Raw genomic sequence first — 19,673 nt, 5'->3', positions numbered from 1 at the left:
CAGGCCCCTTTCTTCTTCTACCGGTACAAATGCCTTGGGAACATGTTTGCGCATGTATTCTGGCCCTATTGCATCAGCTCATAACTATGAATGGGTTGAGTGCAACTATCAGCAATGCCAAAAGGGTGCCACTACAAAATGATACCTGATGTTGTGGCATTTAGGTTCTTTCGAGTGCAATCCAGTCCCTTCCAAACTCAAAAGATTATGGGCATGCCTTGGAGGGTTGAAGGCGCACAGAGGCAAAGAACATCTGCACATTCCCCCTGCCCTGCCCGTTAGCTACCCTTTGGACCATCTAGCTGTGGCACTTGAGTAGGGAAGAAGGAGCTGGTCTGCTGCCAGCCTACATAGTATCCTGACAAACCTGGTCCCCTCCCTTCACTTCCTCTGGAACACCCCTTTATCCTACTTCAGGTCACTCTCAAGATGGTGCAGTGCTTTCTGTGCTGTAGAAGAAGGTGGTCCAAACATGGAATACCAGGTCCAGGGCCAGAGGAATTTTCCAAGCTGAAAAAGCCTGGCAAAGATGCTGTCTAGGGTGCCAGATTTCATCCACAGCTTAGAGTGGTTTTTCTCTTGTTCATCCTGAAAGTGTACAGGCCAAAACGTGGATCTAGCAGTATTTGGCAAGTCTATACAGCAAGGCATTTGCAGAAGGGAGAGCTTCTGGTTTCCTCATGAACTGGCCACTCTCATTAAGGTTATAACTTATCCTGTACTTTACCATGACTAACGGAATGAATGCTCCCAATTGCCAGATGTATATTCATTTGCTGACTACTGACAGTGTATTAATAAATCCATAGTATTCAATTGCTTGTACTTAACTATCCCACAGCTGTTAACAACACAACCGAGTGAAATTTATTTACCGTAGGCAAAAAGAATGATTACTTTTTCTCACTGTTCAACTGCCATAAAATTAAAGTTGAGCTATACTCTGATTAATTGATATGTTATTGTTCCTGTTAAGTAATTATTTTCAGCAAGGTCCTGTCAATGCAATTTATTATTGGTTGCCACAAGAGGGAAGCTCTAAGCTTGATCAATGGTATGCAACAGAAGCAGCAAAATGATGACTGTACAAAATATTGACAGTTTAAGGAAGGAGCAAGCATGATTGCTTATTGTCTGATGCAATACCAAGGAGCTAAATATGATCCGTGAATTAGATGGATTTGTGCTTTTAATTTCTGAATTAATCTCAATATTGAAAAAGTCTTTTTTGTCTAATTATAAAACACAAATGCATTGCATCGTTTTTGGGTGAGCTCATAAAACAGTAATGATTTTATCTGAGAGAAAGAGTAAAAGATAACCTTGATGCCACTCACAAAGTGTAGGGTTGGAGCCTATAGCTGCTGCTGCTGCTGCAGGAGAGCCTGCAAGGGATGTGGGAACAACCTCTCAGTCAGAGGAGGAGGAATGGAATCTCCCCCCCCCCCCCCCCCCGGACATTCCAAGGCCATGTGATTCAGACATGAAGCCTTCAAGGAGCAGCGTGTCCTGGTTTTAGACACTATGGGAAGTCACAATGAGACAATGAGAAGGAGGGCACAGCAGGCTTAACAAGTGAACAACAGCAAGTAAAAGAGGACAGTCCAGCTATGAAGTGTTGGGAGTTCTAGGCAGGGGGTCCTAAAACAAGAAGCTCCATCTTAAAGGGTCCCAAATCTGTGTTTGGGAGGGAAGAGAGGAATCGGCTCCTTACCTTTGGAATCTCAGTCTAAGGGTTTGGTTGCTTTCTAGTTCTCCATACCCATAACTTGTACTTGCTAGTTTCCATTGCCATAATAAACCTTTACTTAGAAGGTCCTGTGTCTGCTGACTGAAAGTGTGTCACAGAGAACAGCCTCAACAGACACAAGGTTCATACTTCCTTTCAAGGACAAGAGGTGAGAAATCCTTTCCTCCTTTTTGCCAATGTGGCATGGAAGTCCAGGTGGACCAACAGAGATGCCTTGTTGTGTTCTAGACAACTCTGATGGTCATTTGACTGTCCCATCCCCTAAAGACAGACTGTAACATGCCTGAAGTCCTGAACTGAGAAGTGTAGCAATGTCACAGCTCCACTCCCAGAGGGTGACCTGGAGAGGAGACTACCAGTTCCCCAACAAGAGGCTCAAGAGTGCCCTTCTGTACCACCCAGTTGCCTAGCTCTCCAGCCAGTTTAGAGCAGTTCCCAAAGAGGACTCTGTCCGATCCTCTGCACTGCTGTTTCTTGCATTTTCAGTCTGGGTGGCTGTTATGCTGTTCATTTTCCTCCTGATCTGATCGTCTACCTGCCCTGAAGCAGATGCAGCCTCCGCTTCTCCCATAGCCTTGTCACCAACCTTCTCTTCCTGCATGCTCTGTTTGCTCCCACAGAGAACAGGAGAATAGGACTGACAGAGAAGGGAAAGGGCAGAGTGGAAGCAGCTGCTGCATCTTGCTTCACGGCTATGGGATTGTTAAAGAAACAGGATAGTTCTCTGAGTTGTGGCCAATTAGCAACCAGAGTGGCAAATGGGCCACACTGAAGGCAAACTTCTGCTGTCCAGCCCTGGGATTGGATTTTACGGCAGTTCCTCAGGAGTTACATGCTGGATACTGGCTGCCTTTATTATCAGCATTTTTAGAAGAAGGGAAACAAGCCCATAACTCTTGGGAGAACATTTGCTTTTAGACACGGGAAGTGCTGGAGCAAAGGGCTGGTGTTCGCTGAGCCAGAGATTTGTTTCTCCTTACTGAACACAGCACTTAACATGGTGCTGGCTTGATAAATGTAACCTTCCCTTTATGGCCTGCACTGTAGATGAAAATTATACGAATATCCTTCATAAAAAGTGAAAATTATACCTCTTCTGGGACACATTTTTGTTTCTTTTAGAACTTCAACTTCCTTCCTCCTTACAGCAGAGCTACCTAGTCATGATAAATCACATCATTTGTGAAATACAGTAAGCAAAGTATAAAGTAAAATAATGGGTCTGTCTGGATGTTGCTAATTCATTCTTCCTCTCCACTTGGCAGACTGCTTCCGGAAGCCTTTCTTGGCAAGATCCTCTCTTTATCATCCTGCCTTTTGAATTCAGAAGCAACAGCATCCCATAAGTACTGCAGACAAATAAATGAACAGCCAGATCCTATGCTCACTGTTCAGTGTTGCAAGCCGGGATGTTATGCTAGGCATCACACAACACCCATTTCCCCAGATTCACTGAAACTCCACCAATGAATCTTGATCAAAAAGATATCATTATGTGTACATATGTCTGTGGATGGGTGTGGGGGCGGGGGAGTGGTAATGTTCCTGCCAGTCCATTTGTGAAGTGAATGTTCTTGTGCAAACAAGATGCATAGCATACTAATTTAAATTGGAACATATTATTTTGCATGCCTTGTTTCAATTGTATAAAACATGTTGCCCACATCTGTGGAAGTGGCCATAGCTGTGTGGCATGCAAAAGATGCCAGTTTCATTTCCAGAGGCTTCAAGTTTAAAGTCGGCTTGCCACTATTCAGGCTCAAATATGAGCTTTTGGGACTTGTATAAGCAAAAACGAGAGGAAATGAGCCTCCCCCACCCATTTTTCTGCAGCTCAGATTAATATCTGTGCCAGAGGAAGATTTCTGGTCAACCCCTCCATTTCATTCCCATGCATCCCACCCAGTCCTCCAAGATTCCTCATGCTTCTCTTCTAATATTAGTTGCCCAGAGGGTGCAGTTGTGGAAATCGTGCTCAATGCATCCATAGCAGAGAAGTGGGGGGCATATCCAAGGTTTTCTCTGCTTTCTGGAGCTCTGATTGGAAGGAAAGATCCTGGCAACTCTTAGATAATGTATTTTTTCACCAAACAGGCATTGCAAAGCCTCCTAGCTTATAATATGTTAATGATGCAAAGACACATGTCCCAATCCAGGAGTGGAGATGAACATGCAAGAACAGGCTATGCCCCCCTATCAGGAACAAATCAAATGCACATATGAGTCTGAGATTTGTCTTTCTGTCCTGGAATATGTTTTCATGCATATCTATATTGCATTGACATCCAAGAGTCAAAGTACTCCAGTCTGGATAGATGATTTCTGCATTAGGTTGCAATCTGAATTATAACTGCAGGCCCTGATGCAACCAGACTTTGCCTTCTCTAGATTTGGGTGAGAGTCCTCAGTTGTGCCAAATAATTCATGTACAACTGAGAAATGATTGGGAAATGATTCAAATGTCATGCGGCAAGCAACTGTCATTTTCTTATTGTTCGGCAGTCCTGAAATATCAGCGTGAATCTGGTACTGCACATAACTTTTCTTGGGTAGGGAGGGAAAACCAACTGTAGGCTCTCAGTTGCCCTCCCAAGGATCATAGGATGCCCACAAAGTTCTCCCTTCCCTGCACTCTCAGAAAAATGTTCCAATCAAAGCCTTGGGAAATGTACGGTAGTCTTCTTTTGGTGCCCTTCTAGCCTCAGGCCTTGTTCCTTCTTTTCCTTGTACTCTTTTGCTTTGTTTCCATCCCCATCACCACCATTTCCCAGTCTCTGTGTTGTTGTTGTTGTTGTTGTTGTTGTTGTTATTATTATTATTATAACATTTCTATGCCGCCCTTTGCCGAAGCCTCGGGGTGTTCACTGTGCCTTTTCCTTGCTGCTTCTCTCCTTCCGATCCTCTAGCCCTGAGATATCTACTCACCTCTTCACTCACTCTTTCTCCTTGTCATCCTGCCTAGCCTCACTTTCTCCCCTCTACCCCTTTGGTTACTACTCCCCTCCCACACCAGCCTCTAGCCTTGCTGTTTCTCTCCCAGCCCCAGGTTAGCTCACTCTGGACTAGCCAGCCCGCAGGGAAGCCAATAACCCCTGCACAACAACTCCATCACCAGCAGTGAGCCACTGCTACCATTTGCAGGCTGGAGAAGTGAGAAATCACATCTCCTCTCCATCGTGCATATCATGAAACGTGGGGGTGCACACCCCAAGAGAAAGCCTGTTCACATGGAGATCAGTGCTCACATCATCTTCCACTTTTGCAAGGGCTAAAAATCATGTGAATGGAGTCTATGTATCAATAAGTCGGGTATTTTCTTTGAGCTAAAGAAAAAGGGATGCCTACTGCCATGCAAATAGATGTGCCTGGCCCAATCTATGTATAAACTGGATCAAGTGTTGTGCTTGCAATAAATGGAGTGGTATGCCTAGCAGCCTGATATGTAAATAGCTCTGTCTATCTATTTGTTCATCCATCTATTTGACCATCCATCCATGCATGCATCCATCATTCCATTAGATTGCAGTATTGTCCAGTCTGTTACATTGCATTGCAGATTTTCAAGAATTCTCTCTCTCTCTCTCTCTCTCTCTCTCTCTCTCTCTCTCTCTCTCTCTGTGTGTGTGTGTGTGTGTGTGTGTGTGTGTGTGTGTGTGTGTGTGATGTTCCTGGCTCAGGGCTGTAGTATAAAAGTGGAAACATGGGGAAAGCTGGTGTTTTTGCATTTGGGTTACCCTCATCGGTGACCAGGACAAGGTAAGCAAGCACACTGCACAGCTATCACCAGCAGCAGCCCCTGGGCAACTCAGCTGAACTGTGAAGAATGCAATACCTTGCATGCATTTATGATTGTGTTGTTCCTGATCTGTACTTTCTTCAGTATTTTCTTCTCCATTTTATTTTAGTCTATTGTGAGCTGCTTGAAGTGCACACTGATGTAGCAAAATTAGATAGAAATAGTTCATATAAATACATTAAGAACCTGTTTCCTCAAAATTAGACATACTTGGTCAATCCCTGAAGGGTTTGTCTGATAGTGGTGATTTTCAGTTGAGTGTCCAGAAGTGAATTATATAATCAGAACTTTAGGAAGAAAATATGAAGAATTGAATCCTGGTGTTTATAGAATGGCCAGGGGTTCTGATATTTGTAGCTCTATCAATAGCTGTGTAAAATGAACTGTCTGGTTAGCATGACAGAGAATTACATCATTACAGTATGAAATTTCCCATTCATGATTAGAAAGCTACATGCTTCAGCTGTCCAGGTTCCACTATGCATGCAAATGACTGCAGGTGCTCTGTTGCATAAGCATGAGTTGCAGGCAGAGCTGTCCTGTCCTGCAGCCTTCATCTTCCAAAAGCCTACGCTAGCAGAACCCTGTCACCCAGCAGTTTAAAAGCTATCTTGTATACAATGGCAGGTGTAATATCAGATATACAGAAACATTTTCTCTTTACACATTCTGAGCAAACAAAATCTTTGAGTTTATCAGAAGCCCATCTTATGTGCTTTGAATGCTGGCAAGTTTTGAGACTAGGCCTTTATCTAGCAGAGAAGACATTCCCAGGGTTATTATTGCTATACCTATAAGAAAACTGGTTTATGAACTCCAGGAAGTGTGTCTGTGAATTAAATCTCATTAATCTGTTGAAATCAAAGGGCAATGTGTTGAATAGCGATCCTGAGTTCCTGGATCAATGAAACAGACTGTATGCTCCTGCTGAAGGCAGTTAGATGTAGAGTCCAGCACCCTGAAGGGGGAAAATGAATGAATGAAGCATGCAAACCTGCTTTCCTTATTTCTTCTTTGTTAATTACAAGGATGTATTCGAAGATGCCTCCCATTGTCCCTGTCGTCATGACGTGGGTGCCATACTCATCAATGAACTTGGAGTACATTCCATAGTTGTACTGATCAGGGAGCTCCATTAGAGACTGAAGCATGTCTTCATCCAGGACTACGTCATCTCTTCTCATCTTGAAACGGGCAGTTTGCACTTTGGTAAGTGCTCGAATAAATCCCAAATTCTGTAGATAAAAAGTAATGCCTTTTTCTGAAATGTCCTGAGCAACAGACCAACATGACATCACAACTGGCTACGCTGTCATGCAATCCCAGTTTATTTGCTGCACTCAAAGCAATACTTGTTCAGATGCTTTGGTCAATGATGACTCAGAGGGGAGACGCTTAGTGTGTGTGTAGGTTTGAGCAGGAAAGAGAAAGAGGATGTTTTAACACTTTCTCCTGGAGGGGGAATCAGCTGAACTGGTGGGATTTTTTCCATAGCTTTTTTTAAAGGGAAGGTTTGCTTCTTTTTATAACTAAAGCCAGGCTTTTGACTGAGCCAGGTTTCTCACACACCTTCCAACATTCCATATTCTCCCACCCCCTATATGCATTCACCAAATGCTGCTATGTTCAGCTGAAGCAGATCAGGCACAAAGAACTAAGGCAGCAAGGCAAATCATTGGGTAGCTTATGTAAAATCTCTGAAGTAACCCAGCTAGGACCAAACCAAATTTTTCATTGAAAAGCTTTCCATGCAATGGGATGCTCTTGACTGGACTGAAATGTTCCCCAAACTTAGAAAGATAGAAACAGAGCAAGTCAGAAGGGGTCTCCCAGGCCATCTCGTCTGACCCCCCGCTCCAGCCGTCTCCACTCATGACAAGCCTACCATGTGCAAGTCCAGCCTATCCTTAAACACTCTCACTGTTGGGGCTTCAGCCACCTTGCATGGAAGCCCATTCCATACTCTTGGGGTCCTAACCGACAGCAAGTACTTCCTGGCATCCACCCTAAATCTTGGCTCCCTGAACTTCCCCCTCCCCTCCCCAGATGATGGTCATTGCAACAACAATCTGCTATTGTCTTGGTACCCCGCCCCCCCAGTAAACAGAATAACTGTTTTTCTCATCCTGGAATCCATGAAGTTATCAAGTAGCCAGTAAACTCTATGAAGAGGAGAAAGCTAATGTGCAGTATGGGGAAAGGCCTCAAAGGATACACACGGTATGATGGGAATCCTCTGTTCACCCATTCTTTTGGCATCCCAGGCAACTTTATCTTTTTACATCAGAAAGACTGCAGATGGAAAAAAGGACTGTGAATGTGTACAGGGGGACAAAAGATAGTCTCTTCCATAATTCACCACCTCCAGCAGGTTGCTGATGGGTCCCTGCTGTTAACCGTCTAATACATAAGCTTTCCACTTAAAAAGAAAAGAAAATATCAAGTCACTTCTTGCAGCAAAACGTTCCAGTTTGCATTAACTGAAGCGAGATACATTTGCTGCAGGAACATGTTCTCCTAAGACAACTGTTGCTTCTTTCTATTTCCCACTCTATTTGCCACTCAAAGCGTTTACTTATTGATACATTTCGTGTCGCCATGAAGAAAGGTGGGGGTGAGATGGCATTTGTTGTTCTGCTCTGTAATTCAATTTCATTCCCATCACAAGGATCCTGTTTGCTTCAGTGTAATAAGGAAAGCAAACAGAGTTGCTAAGGATCACACATGTGCAATTACATAAACAAATACTATTGTTCTTAAGAGGCATCAGTTACAGAGTGATTAGGCTGTTCCACAAACCAGAAATAAGAAAGGGGTGACTTCTCTTTTACATTACCTTTGATGCATATTGAGTAACATTTCTCAGGGACCCCTGACCTCGTGATAAACTAAAGCCTAGTTCCAAAGATGCAGGCACATTAGCTGGGCCTATGCCGACTGTCATACCAAAACTACTAGACTTGTCTTTTTTTAGAGCATTCAGTAAATCCGTGGCATCATCAAAATACTCTGAAGAAAAGCCAGAATCAGCATGTGCCTGAAATGAAAGAGGGAACAGATGAGTTGGATGGAGATTTTAGACACCATACATATTAAGTTAATGAGGAATGATTCTCCTTTGCCCTGGGAACTCAACCAAATCCAAGCCTGAGCATTTTTCAAAAGTACTGTAAAACCGTCTGCTCACAATCCTCTGTATGCCTAGGCTGGCTGGGGTATTGCTAGGAGTTGAAGACTTTTGCTGTCTAATGCACTCTTAAAAACTATAGACTACAGTTGCTTGACAAACTGTTATCTTGAGACCCTTACTAAAAATGTTTTTAAGCTATGGAGTAGTTTACATGTCGTAATTCATTTTTACATCATGTAAGCAGCATTTATATGACCGGATTGGTGTGTCTGAATGTGCTGTTAGCTTGACGATTTATACAATTTTTAAAAATAAGTGATGTGACTTTTTATTAAATCAACTGGCTGAATATTCCACATTATTCAGAAAATCAGTGAGTTTTGGCAAGAAGAGTTCTGCTCCTGCATCACTTTTTCTGTGAATTGAGGCACCTGCTATGCATGGATAACACCATCCTGGGACAGTACTGGTTGCCTCCTTCTCAGTTGTGTGGAACAGGAAAAAAGTAACTAAAGGCTATCTTACTAATCCTCTACCGAGTAAAGAAAAGGAAGCAGAAGCATCTGTAACTCACAGATCTCCAGATCTGGCTGATGCTTAGATGATACTTAATACGGAAAGCTCTTTTTAAAAAAATTTGGAACAGATGTCACAACACAGCAGGAAAAATTACTGCATTCTGGACAGTGGAGAATTTTAGAGGAGTAAACACAAGGCAGAGAAATGGAATAATCTTTGTCTAGAAAGGGATGGAGAAGTAGACTCTAATCTCCATCAGCATACCCCATGGGGAGGAATGCTGGGTGTTGAAGTCTATCAACAACCGGAAGTTCATGAATTCCCCACTGTACAAAAAAGCCCACAGGTAATTGCACTAAAGAAATAATATTTATTTTGTTCCAATCCATCACTGATGCATCCTTAGCCTTGCAGTCTTGGCCTACAAATACTTACTAGGAACTGATACAAGTGGACATTATATGGTTTCCGAAAATATTTCTCATCATCCCCATAGTACAAATGTTCACATGCAGCTTCATACTTCAGTTCTCGCCATTCTCCATTATAGACAGATTCACACTGGCCCCCAAAGTACCTTGGATCATAGACAATTTGTGCTCCACTCTGTGTAAGGATATTGTATCTTTAACAAAGAAAGACATGGGTAGGCAGATGAGTTTGCTTGTGCCTCAACAATAAAACTAAATTAAATGTGATGGTGTCATTGAAGATGAGGAGGAGGATATATTATATTTGAACCCACTATGTTCCTCTTCTGAGGAACCCAAGCACTTTATATACCGTCCTGAGTGCTTGAAGCGATAGGATGGGATATAAATGCATGTAATAAATCGTAATACATAAATACATAAATAAATACCCCCATTTTATCCTTGCGAGGTAGGCTGGGTTGAGAGTCTGAAACTGGCCATATTACCCAGTGAGCTTCATGGCCAAGTGGAGGCTAGAGCCCAGATGTCTCAGTATCTCTTCATGAAAGGTTTCACCATTTCACTTCTGAGTTGAGATTTATAGCATCGGACTGTAAGGACATGATCCACTGGCATGTCCTTAAGTCCCCAAACTTGGAGGATTAAGGGAAACCCGTGCAAAGCAGCAGCAGCAGCAGCAAAGGCGAATCTGCCGTTCTATTCCACCAATTCTGCATTGCTGCCGCATGGCTGAAAACAGCTGTCTGGCTGGGGCTCTTTGGAGGGTGAGGAAAAGAGGCTGGAGCTGCCTGAGGAGGCCTTGGACCTGGTCCCTGTAGACCCCTCCTGTCCCCACCCTCTTGCAGCCTCATTGAGGTTATTTTTCTAACCACAGAAAGCAGCCAGGGAAGGTCTTTCTCTTCAGCTGGAAGGAGCAGTTGGAAGGGGACTGGAGGTCCCCTTGGGGTCAGAGGCCCCCTTGGGATCGGAAGGCCATGTCTCCCCTCAGAGCTCCAACTCAAAATGATTCTCACGCCTGGGGTGATAGGATAATCCCCTAACTCAGTTTGTACGGTAATACCCAAAGACACAGGCACAATGGACATTCTCCCTCTGAAGATGTGAAGTCCAGCAAATATTCAGATCTCCTTTTGCAATGCTTGTACATCTTATGGTGTCCTTAATTACCATAATGAATTATTGTGGGTCAGTGTCAGAGGTAAGTCAGAATAACTGCTGATTTTTATATTTTCATAGAAAGAACATCACAATATGTTTTGGCACAATCTGAGATCTTTTTCGTATATTTTTTTTAAAAGCTAATTTGTCCTGCAACATTATGGGAACTTACCTGGGAGTGATCTCCATTTAACATTATGGGATTTACATTCAGTTATCATTTAAGTTCCTGGATCACTGTCAGATATGTCAGTGTGGCCACCATTAAAATGTCCTGTAACAACTCCACCCTCCTCTCCTCTCCTCTCCTCCCCATTTCCTTTTGCTTTTGTCTCTGTGTTTAATTACCTATCTGAGGGTGAGCTCTTTGAAAACTAACAGCTACTTATTTTGTGACTTGAAGTTGGTCCTGCTTCTATTTGATTTTTTTCCTGATGAACCAGCTTGGATATGTATATGTCTTCTTGTTGGTCTTCACTGAGATAACACTATTTGGATATAAGTCTCTTAAATTCAGCATCTGCCCATCCCTCCTTAAAACAGCTATGTTCAGTGCAAATGATGTGCTGATCTTATCCCTTATTTTTGGACATCCTGTTATGCTGTCTATAAACTATGGTCATTGTAAATTGTTATGTGGCAGTCATTACATATCTTGTGTAAAAATGTAAAAACATTCATGGTAACTATCAATAGAGAAACTCTGACACAAACTGGACATTTAATAAATGATAAATTTGACAAACAGAAGTTTTCTCTCTGTCTTAATCTTAAGGATTTGTTTCATCATTACTGGCTCTAATCCCATAGAAAGTAGCTAGTCATGGAAGGGAGGAAGGCAGGTCTCCTGAAGCATTTCTGAACCATCCCCTGCCTCTACCCCAAATTTGCCTCAATTTTGGCCAGTCTGGCTTCTTTCTAAAATGTTACTCCTCAAAATGGTCCCAAAAGGTGGGCTAAACAGAACAATAGTCCCAGGTTACATTTAAATTGCTGGGCTTGTCGTGTATTGTATCTGCTTGCATATATATTGTTTTTATAATACATGCAACATTAAGGATTTTAATTTTTGTAAACAACCTAGAGAGCTTTGACTGTTTGGTGATATAAAAGTAAAATGAAATGAAGTGCAGACAAGCACAGCAGGAGGTAAGGAATAGCAACTCACCCTTGTGATAGTCTGAAAACCCCTGGGATCGGATCCAGATCATCACACAGTCTTTCGGGATCCTCGCAATCAGCCTCGTCAGACTCATCCCTACAATCTGCCTCCCCATTGCATACAAGGTGGCGTTTAATGCAGCGGCCTGCAAGACATGGATTGTTCTTGTTTTGCTACCATTGATCAAATTCATGCTCGGTCTAACATGATCAGGTTGGATGTCACAAGTCACACAAATTTGTAGGTATAATCAGGACAGACCTTTCGTTTCCTTCCTTCCTCTGGTTGTGTTCTTCTTTACCTTGCAAATTGAACCAGGGCTGTTATGTACAGCACATTCTATGAGGAATATGTTGAGAAGAGAAGTGGCCTTTTTAATTGAATGGGAGTTGCTTTTCTTCTTTGGACTGCCCATGCTGAAAAAAGGTATTAATAAGCCATGTGGGTTGAGTATGGGTGCCGTGTGGGTTGTTGTTCAAATTGAGGCGACTGTGTTCTGAACACACCTGTGGTAGCAAGCCATGGCTGATTAGTCATGAACATCCTTGAAGAGTGCTCATAGCTTGTTTGTTGGGTTGTGAACCGTGAGTTCACATCATGGTTTGTTAAATGAGGTGGGATCAGACAACAAAATGTTTTAACAAAGTATGGTTCATCAACAGCCTACACTCAGCCCATACTCAGTTCTTGAATGTCTGCTCCCTGGAGATGCGCCATGCCTAGGTTTTGTCACCCACCCATCCAGTTTTTAATAAATCATCTGTATCCACAGTGCTAGTAAAAAGCAACTAGAAGTTTGAGTGGTATGTCTGAAGTGAATGCATTGCTTTTCAACTTGTTGATAATATCTGTCAAGGCTGATGGATCACTTGGTGGCAAGAGAATGGTCGAGAAGTTCAACCAAAGCAACAGTCGTTGTTTTGCAGGGTTGGGTAAAACCTTATTAGTTCCTTGTGTCACTTCATTCCTAGCAAGCTTGAAGTGTCTCCCTCTGGTCATTCATGGGTAGCATGGACCGGGCCAGTGCTTCCTTGGTGGTTGGTGGCTGGTTTGCAGGGAATGGGGTATGAGGCGAGACTGAGGGAACTGGGTCTCTTCAGCCTGGAGAAGAGGAGACTCAGAGGGGATCTGTTGGCGACATACAGGTATGTGACGGGATGTCACATGGAGATGGGTAGAGACCTGTTCTCCCCTGCAGAGGAAGGCAGGACGTGCTCCAACGGAGCAAAGCTCAGGGAGCCAAGGTTCCATTTGGATGCCAGGAAGCACTTCCTGACAGTCAGGACCCCGAGGGTGTGGAATGGGCTTCCACGAGTGGTCGTTGAGGCCCCATCGGTGCGGGTGTTCTAGGATAGGCTGGATGTCCACATGGTGGGCATGTCGTGAGCGGAGCCAGCTGGTGCCAGAGGTCAGACTAGATGGCTCGGGAGGCCCCTTCTGACTCACTCTGTTCCTATGTTTCCTTCCGCCTGTGGTGGAGCAGTTTGTAGAAGCAAAAAATACAGGAGGATGAAGCAGCCTACTTCAAATGATGCCACAAAGAAATAATAGAACAGGACGTCATTGTATTCACTTATTCATTTAAAGCTTTTCTACACCATCCTTCACTAAGTCCCACCATGTGTCTGAGTGGTGCAACACACACACACCCTCCATTTTAAGAGCTCAGGTGCCCTTTTATGCCAGGCACTGCTGATCTCTCTCCCTACAAAGGAGCCTGATCATGTTGCTTGGAGGGTATGCACAAAATCACTTGCAAGAATTCTGAACTTTCCCTCTTAACTGCCACTGTATGAGGGGCGTTCAATGTATTCTCGGTATCAGCATGAAGAAAAAGGAATAATAAATTGAAATAATTTTTATTTTTCAATGTAATCCCCCATAACTTCAATACACTTATTTCATCTAGAAATTAACTTTTCAATTCCCTGTAAAAAATACCCTTCCTCCTTGTCTAAAAAATGTGTGTTAATTGCCGCCTTGAGCTCTTCATCATTGGAAAATCGCTTTCCACAAAGATCTTTATTTTATAGTCACTGGGGGCCAGGTCCGGGCGATAGGGTGGGTGGTTTATTTCTTCGAAACCACAGTCTCGCACAGCAGCCTTCGAAACATGCACCGTGTGAACAGGCACGTTGTCGTGAAGAAGCAACACACCTGCGGTCAGTTTTCCCTGCCTTTTTTCTTTAATTGCTTCTCTTAAATTACGCAGAATGGTTGTGTAAGATGCTGCGTTTATGGTTTCACCTTTTTTTGTCTACTCGATTGATAAAATTCCCTTTGAGTCCCAAAACACTGTGGCCATGATTTTTCCGGCCGATGGAGTGACTTTGAATTTCTTTGGAGGGTCAGCACCATTTTTATGCCACTGCATGGACTCCTGCTTACTTTCAGGCTCATAGTGATGAACTCAGGTTTCATATCCAGTAACAATCCGGTCAAAAATACTTGATGGATCTTCACCACAGAGCTCTAAAAACTCCCTACAGCACTCGACTCGCACTTGTTTCTGAGGCGCCATGAGCATTCGCGGCACCCATCTTGCACAGACCTTTGAAAGGTTAAGATGGTCATGAAAAATAGTAAATATGGTACCAATGGATAGGTTTGTCATCTCTGCTAACATGTTGATTTTTATTTGGGCATCTTTCAATACAAGTTTCTCAATTTTTTTCACATTTTCTTTCGTAGTGGCAGTAACCAGCCTGCCCGAGCGAGGGTCACCTTCAATGCTTTCTCTGCCCTTTTAAATTCACTTGACCACTTTTGAACAGTAGATAATGAAGGTGCAGAGTCCTGGTAAATGGCCACCATCTCTTCGTGAATAATTTTTTGACTTTTTCCTTGTTTTGTAAGGAACTTAATCACAGCGCGGTGCTCGATTTTCTTCAACATTGTCTCATCAGTCATCATGGTCGTCTTTCACTGCGGATTCCTAGGGAACTAATGATTGCACTTATTTGAAATTTTGCATGTATACCCTCAGATAGTGTCATTAGCTAATGAAATAATTAAATTACCCACATCAATAGCAAATCAACCCGATACCGAGAATGCATTGAATGCCCCTCGTACTAAGACCTAAAAAAGCTTTAACAGGGTATCTTGAAGTTCTGAATAATCAATTATAAGTTCATGGTGCATTTCTTCTTGTCAGGTTCACTTTTTCAAAGCTCCAAGGATGCATTTGTGATCCCAGTTTATGGTCTTTAGAAGCAGCTACAACATTCTGGTCGAAATGAACCTTGCCAGCTTAAAAAGATTTTGGAACTGGGAAACATTTGAGAAATTTGCTTCCATAATGGTTGTGCCTTTGGCATTCTTGGGAGCAGCTTCCCACCACCTCATTTAGGCTCTTTAGTGCTAGCGTATCCAGAAACATTCCTGAGAAAGCAAGCACATCATTGGGCATTTGGGCATTTCTCCTAATGATTAGTTGAAATCTGCTACCCTGAAATGCCAACCACTGGTTTCTAATTGTGCCATCAAGATCAACAGAGAACACACTGCTCTGTCTTCTGCAAGGCATCCTCCCTGAAGTTTGCAGATGACTATCATGTCACCTCTTAATGTTCTTTCTTCATGGTAACATAGCCAGCTCTTCCAACGGTTCCTCACAGAATTTTGTTTCTCTCACCATCCTGTCACTCTTCTCCAGAGACACTCCAGATTATTTCAGTTCATTCAGTTCCATTAATAAATCTCAGCCCAGTTGATCAATATCCTTCCCAAAGTGCCACACCCAGTACTGCACACACATCCTGCCTGGCATGGTGCAGCGTGCCTGGCAATCATTGCAGGCACTTGTACGCCATAACGACAGATAGAAAACCACCCTGAGCTGAGCCTTTTATGTGTCTGGGACGTATCGTAAAGCCCACTCGAGCCCGTCTCTAAGCTCTCGCTACACGTAGCTGCATGCTGCATGGTAAAAGCAACGCCTGTTTCAGAGAAGCACCTGCACCTTCCTTTAGAACTGTGATTGCATTCACAGGGAGAGGATGTTTAAGGCTTCCTTCCCCAGCTGCAATTCTTCTTTAATTTGAGCCCCAAACCCTCAGTGTCTTGTGCAGCAATTGTGGATAATAAACACCACTGCCATACCATCGTACATGGTTGAATCTACTCCATTGGCTCCAATGAGAGAGGAACTGTTTGCTTTGTTTTCTGTTTTACTAACCCTAATGGCCACACTGATAGGGGGACTTTCTATAATGCCACCACTGCAGCAAAGAAGGATTAAACCTCCCCAACCTATGTAGTGTAGTCCTGATCAGGGGCCCGCGCATTTCTTAAAATGTGCAGCTACCTATTAAAAATAATATGCAGGTGGATCCTAAGGGTGATGTTGGCCATCAAGCAACAGAGGCAGAAGGGAGAAGATACACAGAAAGCTTTTCACATCACTCCAAACTTCAAGCAAGATCCAGAAGCATGGTTTTAGGCCCTCAGACTCATTTTAGGTCCTTCAGGGCCTAAAACCATTATAAGCTGTCATGTAGATACTTCCTGTTTCTTTACCGAAGGAAACATGGCTCAGAAGTGTTTCCACTACACTACTGGAGTGGTACAAGATGGAGGAAAAGAAATGCAAGCCATTGTCTGTCCTGTCGTGGTTATTGTTGTTATATGCTGTCAAGTTTTCTACAACATGACAACTGTATGACTGAAACCCTCCAAAATGTCCTGTCTCTGATGGCTCCACTTAGTTCTTCCTGACAGCTTCCTTTCTTATCTCATATTTGGTCTTCCCTTTCACAGTCTTGCCTTCTCATGACAGCCTTAATTTTGCCATTTTTGCTTCTAGGGAAAACTCTGCCTTGATTTGAACTGGGACCCTTTTGTTTGCCTTTCTCTCAGTCCAGGGTATTTGCAAACTTCTCCTACAGCATGCATGTTCTTCCTGACAGCTTTTTTTACTGATATGATTTCTCTCCCATACATGGTGAATGGGAATGCAATACTGTGAATGAACTTGGCCTTGGTCTCCAGTGAAACAGCCTTACATTTCATTATCTTTTCCAGTTACTTCATTGCTGTATATAGTTAAACACTTTTTAATAGCACATCACAACTTTATATAACATGTTATATGTTGGGTATACACAGTTAACATGCTAAACCATGGCTGCTTATAGCAAGCACAATCACACTTTGACTTCATATATGCCTCTCTTTCTGACACTCCTCCCCTTGAACAACTTCTAAATAGACTCTGGGTTTTCAGAAACCTAGCTAGGATTTGATCCAAGGTTGGATCCTGGATTGCAGACAAATTATATTTGAAGAACTATAGTTTGCTAAGAACCCAGATGTTCATTTGGAAATTATGGAATGTAAGTGGAGGAGGACTTAGAGAGGAGGTCAACATGTGCAAGCCCAAGGCTATGCTTTCAAATGTTCACCAGATCATGGTTGGGCTCTATGAGGTGCTTAAGGCATAATGTCAAACATTACATTAAGAACCAGAATAGAAATAGCCATATTCTCACACAACTGCCTCTTCTTTCCCCTGCTGTAGCCTGTGATTCTTTTACATTCTGTGCTAGTTCTTTTCCTAGAAACTGCAGTATTGTGGTTGGCTCCTGCCTGCAAATCAGGATTGGAAATCTGCCTCAGTTCTGGTCTCTAATCCTAGTTTTCAGGGTAGGTGCAACCAGAATTTGTTGGCTTGGATTTTGGTTTGCAGGAAATAATTCAAACTGAAAAATCTGGTTTTCAAGCCTCAGAATCAAAAACAAAACAGTAATTAGTATATGCTACTTTGCATATGTTCTAAAGACTCTCTGCATCTCTAAAGGGTCCTGTCTCCTGAGAACACCCCTATTTTTAAAAGGACAGTGGAAAGGAGGGCAAAAACAGAAGGAAAAAAAGATTCAAGGGAGGCAGCAATCAGTTGCAAAAGAGATCATGAGGGCTGCTGTACAAGTGACCAACCTGGAGAATGTTCCATCCCAAACAAATACTCGGCCCTGGGAAGTAGCACAGTTAATTGTTAAAAACAACCAGCCCAAATGAAAATGAGAAGCAACTGCTGAATACTACTAACTCCTTGCAATAGCAACTGTCTTCCATGTTTTTCGGCTGCCTATATCCCTCCTTCAAGGTACGGGCTAAAGCAGCTTACCTCCCTGGCTGCATAACAGGACTGGCTTTGGTAGATCCTCAGGTGAGTCTTTCATTATCTGCATGAAGCAATGAGCCGTAAATATGTCTATAGTGCTTTTACTATGGATGCAACACATTGTACTTCCCACGTGCTAATACGCAAGCTGAGATACAGCTGCATCATGAAATCTGAGCTTGCTGACTTTGCTCATCAGAAACAAAATGTACAAGAAGATGTGCCTTTCAGAGAAAAGTGTGCATAAAATGCATATATTTGATCAATGTATGCACAAAACTGTGATATATCAATGGAAAATAATTGGGAAATGTACTCATTAGAAAAATAAACTGAGCATATGCATACATTTGAGACAATGCATGGCTTAATAAAGAAAACCTATGTGAAAGCAGGAAAGAATAAGTGTAATCCTGAACTTCTGACAGTGCCTGCAAGATCAAAATGGTCAAATCCATCCCTCCTTAGCTGCACGTCATTGTGTTCCATTTAAGCACAGCTGACATTGAGGACTGGCTTGGCTGGACACCTGATCTGCCAAAAGCTCTAGAACCCGTTGCACCTCATCACCTGTGCAACCCACTTGCTCACCTACCCCTTGCTCTGGCCCTGGTAATGGGGTGGTGAGGAAGAGGAGTGGAAGATGCCACTGTCCATTTGCCTGGCAAACGAGTGAGGGGGAGAAACCAGGAACAAAGGCATTTGAAAGCCAAATTCACTAAGGGTAGGGAATGTTAAGTTGTTTTGCCCAAAGCTGCAGTAGAACCTGGAACTGTGTTTACATATTCTTGCATGAAACTGCAGATTTGTACCTTGGCCATATGCAGTGTGCTGCTGAACAAGGCTTGTGGTGTGGAACAAGCTTGTACTGGTTAATGTGCCTGTGATGGAATCCGACTTACCAGTCTCCCGACACCAAAAATCAGCTCCGCAGTCCTCATTCATGACACACGTTTCCGCTGGCTTGCATGCTGCTGCATCCCAAAGATCACCCAGACATCCACTACCCCCATATTTGGATGGCTGTAGTAGTGTTCTATATCTGTACTATAAAATGCATTTTCAAAAAGAAAAAAAATAGTTATGAATTATATATCCCAAATGATAAAACTTGTATTAAATATGAAGAAGCAATAAAACAGATCTATACCATAATTTAACCTAGTAAGAGGAAGCATTAATTATTTAGACATTAAAAATGTAAAACAAATTAAGCCTTTATCAGTACAGTAAAAATTACTTAGAGCCCAGCTTGAAGTGCATGGTGATGAACACGAAGGGATGGGATTTTAGTTATCCGCAGTGATGCCTGATTGCAATGGAGGAAGTTGCGTGTGGCTTCCCCAGTCCAGTTCCTTGGGAACCTGGGAGGTGAGGGCTTCTCCATGTATCAGGGGCTGGGAGGAGTTTTCTGCCTAAACTGCATTGCATAAATGATGCGGCGACCGATATGCAGCAGAGTCCTCTACTTCCTATGCATTCATTTCTTTCTAAAAATGATTAGGGAGCATACAATCATGCCAGGAAAACTTGAAAGCAAAAGAAAAGGAGGAACGCCAATTATGAAATCAGGTTCAAAAGGAAGCCACAGACTAGCGAA

General features: G+C 42.9%; 1 protein-coding gene across 1 annotated transcript in view; it reads right to left on the bottom strand.

The window, feature by feature from the left end:
• The window catches only part of C8A (complement C8 alpha chain), a 43,137-nt gene that overhangs the window by 12,899 nt on the left and 10,565 nt on the right, over window positions 1-19,673 (bottom strand). The window contains exons 3-7 of the mRNA XM_044430516.1: window positions 18,976-19,120; window positions 11,956-12,094; window positions 9,631-9,820; window positions 8,383-8,583; window positions 6,541-6,781 (exon numbers count right to left, since the gene is read on the bottom strand). Of these exons, the coding sequence (XP_044286451.1) occupies window positions 6,541-6,781; window positions 8,383-8,583; window positions 9,631-9,820; window positions 11,956-12,094; window positions 18,976-19,120 (916 nt within the window). The remainder of the gene's footprint in view (window positions 1-6,540; window positions 6,782-8,382; window positions 8,584-9,630; window positions 9,821-11,955; window positions 12,095-18,975; window positions 19,121-19,673) is intronic.

This window comes from Varanus komodoensis, unplaced genomic scaffold, assembly GCF_004798865.1.
Source record: "Varanus komodoensis strain SLA01 unplaced genomic scaffold, ASM479886v1 scaffold20_1, whole genome shotgun sequence".
Classification (NCBI taxonomy): Eukaryota; Metazoa; Chordata; class Lepidosauria; order Squamata; family Varanidae; genus Varanus; species Varanus komodoensis.
The sequence above is the reverse complement of the archived record's forward strand: the minus strand, read 5'-3'. Positions and strand labels throughout refer to the sequence as shown.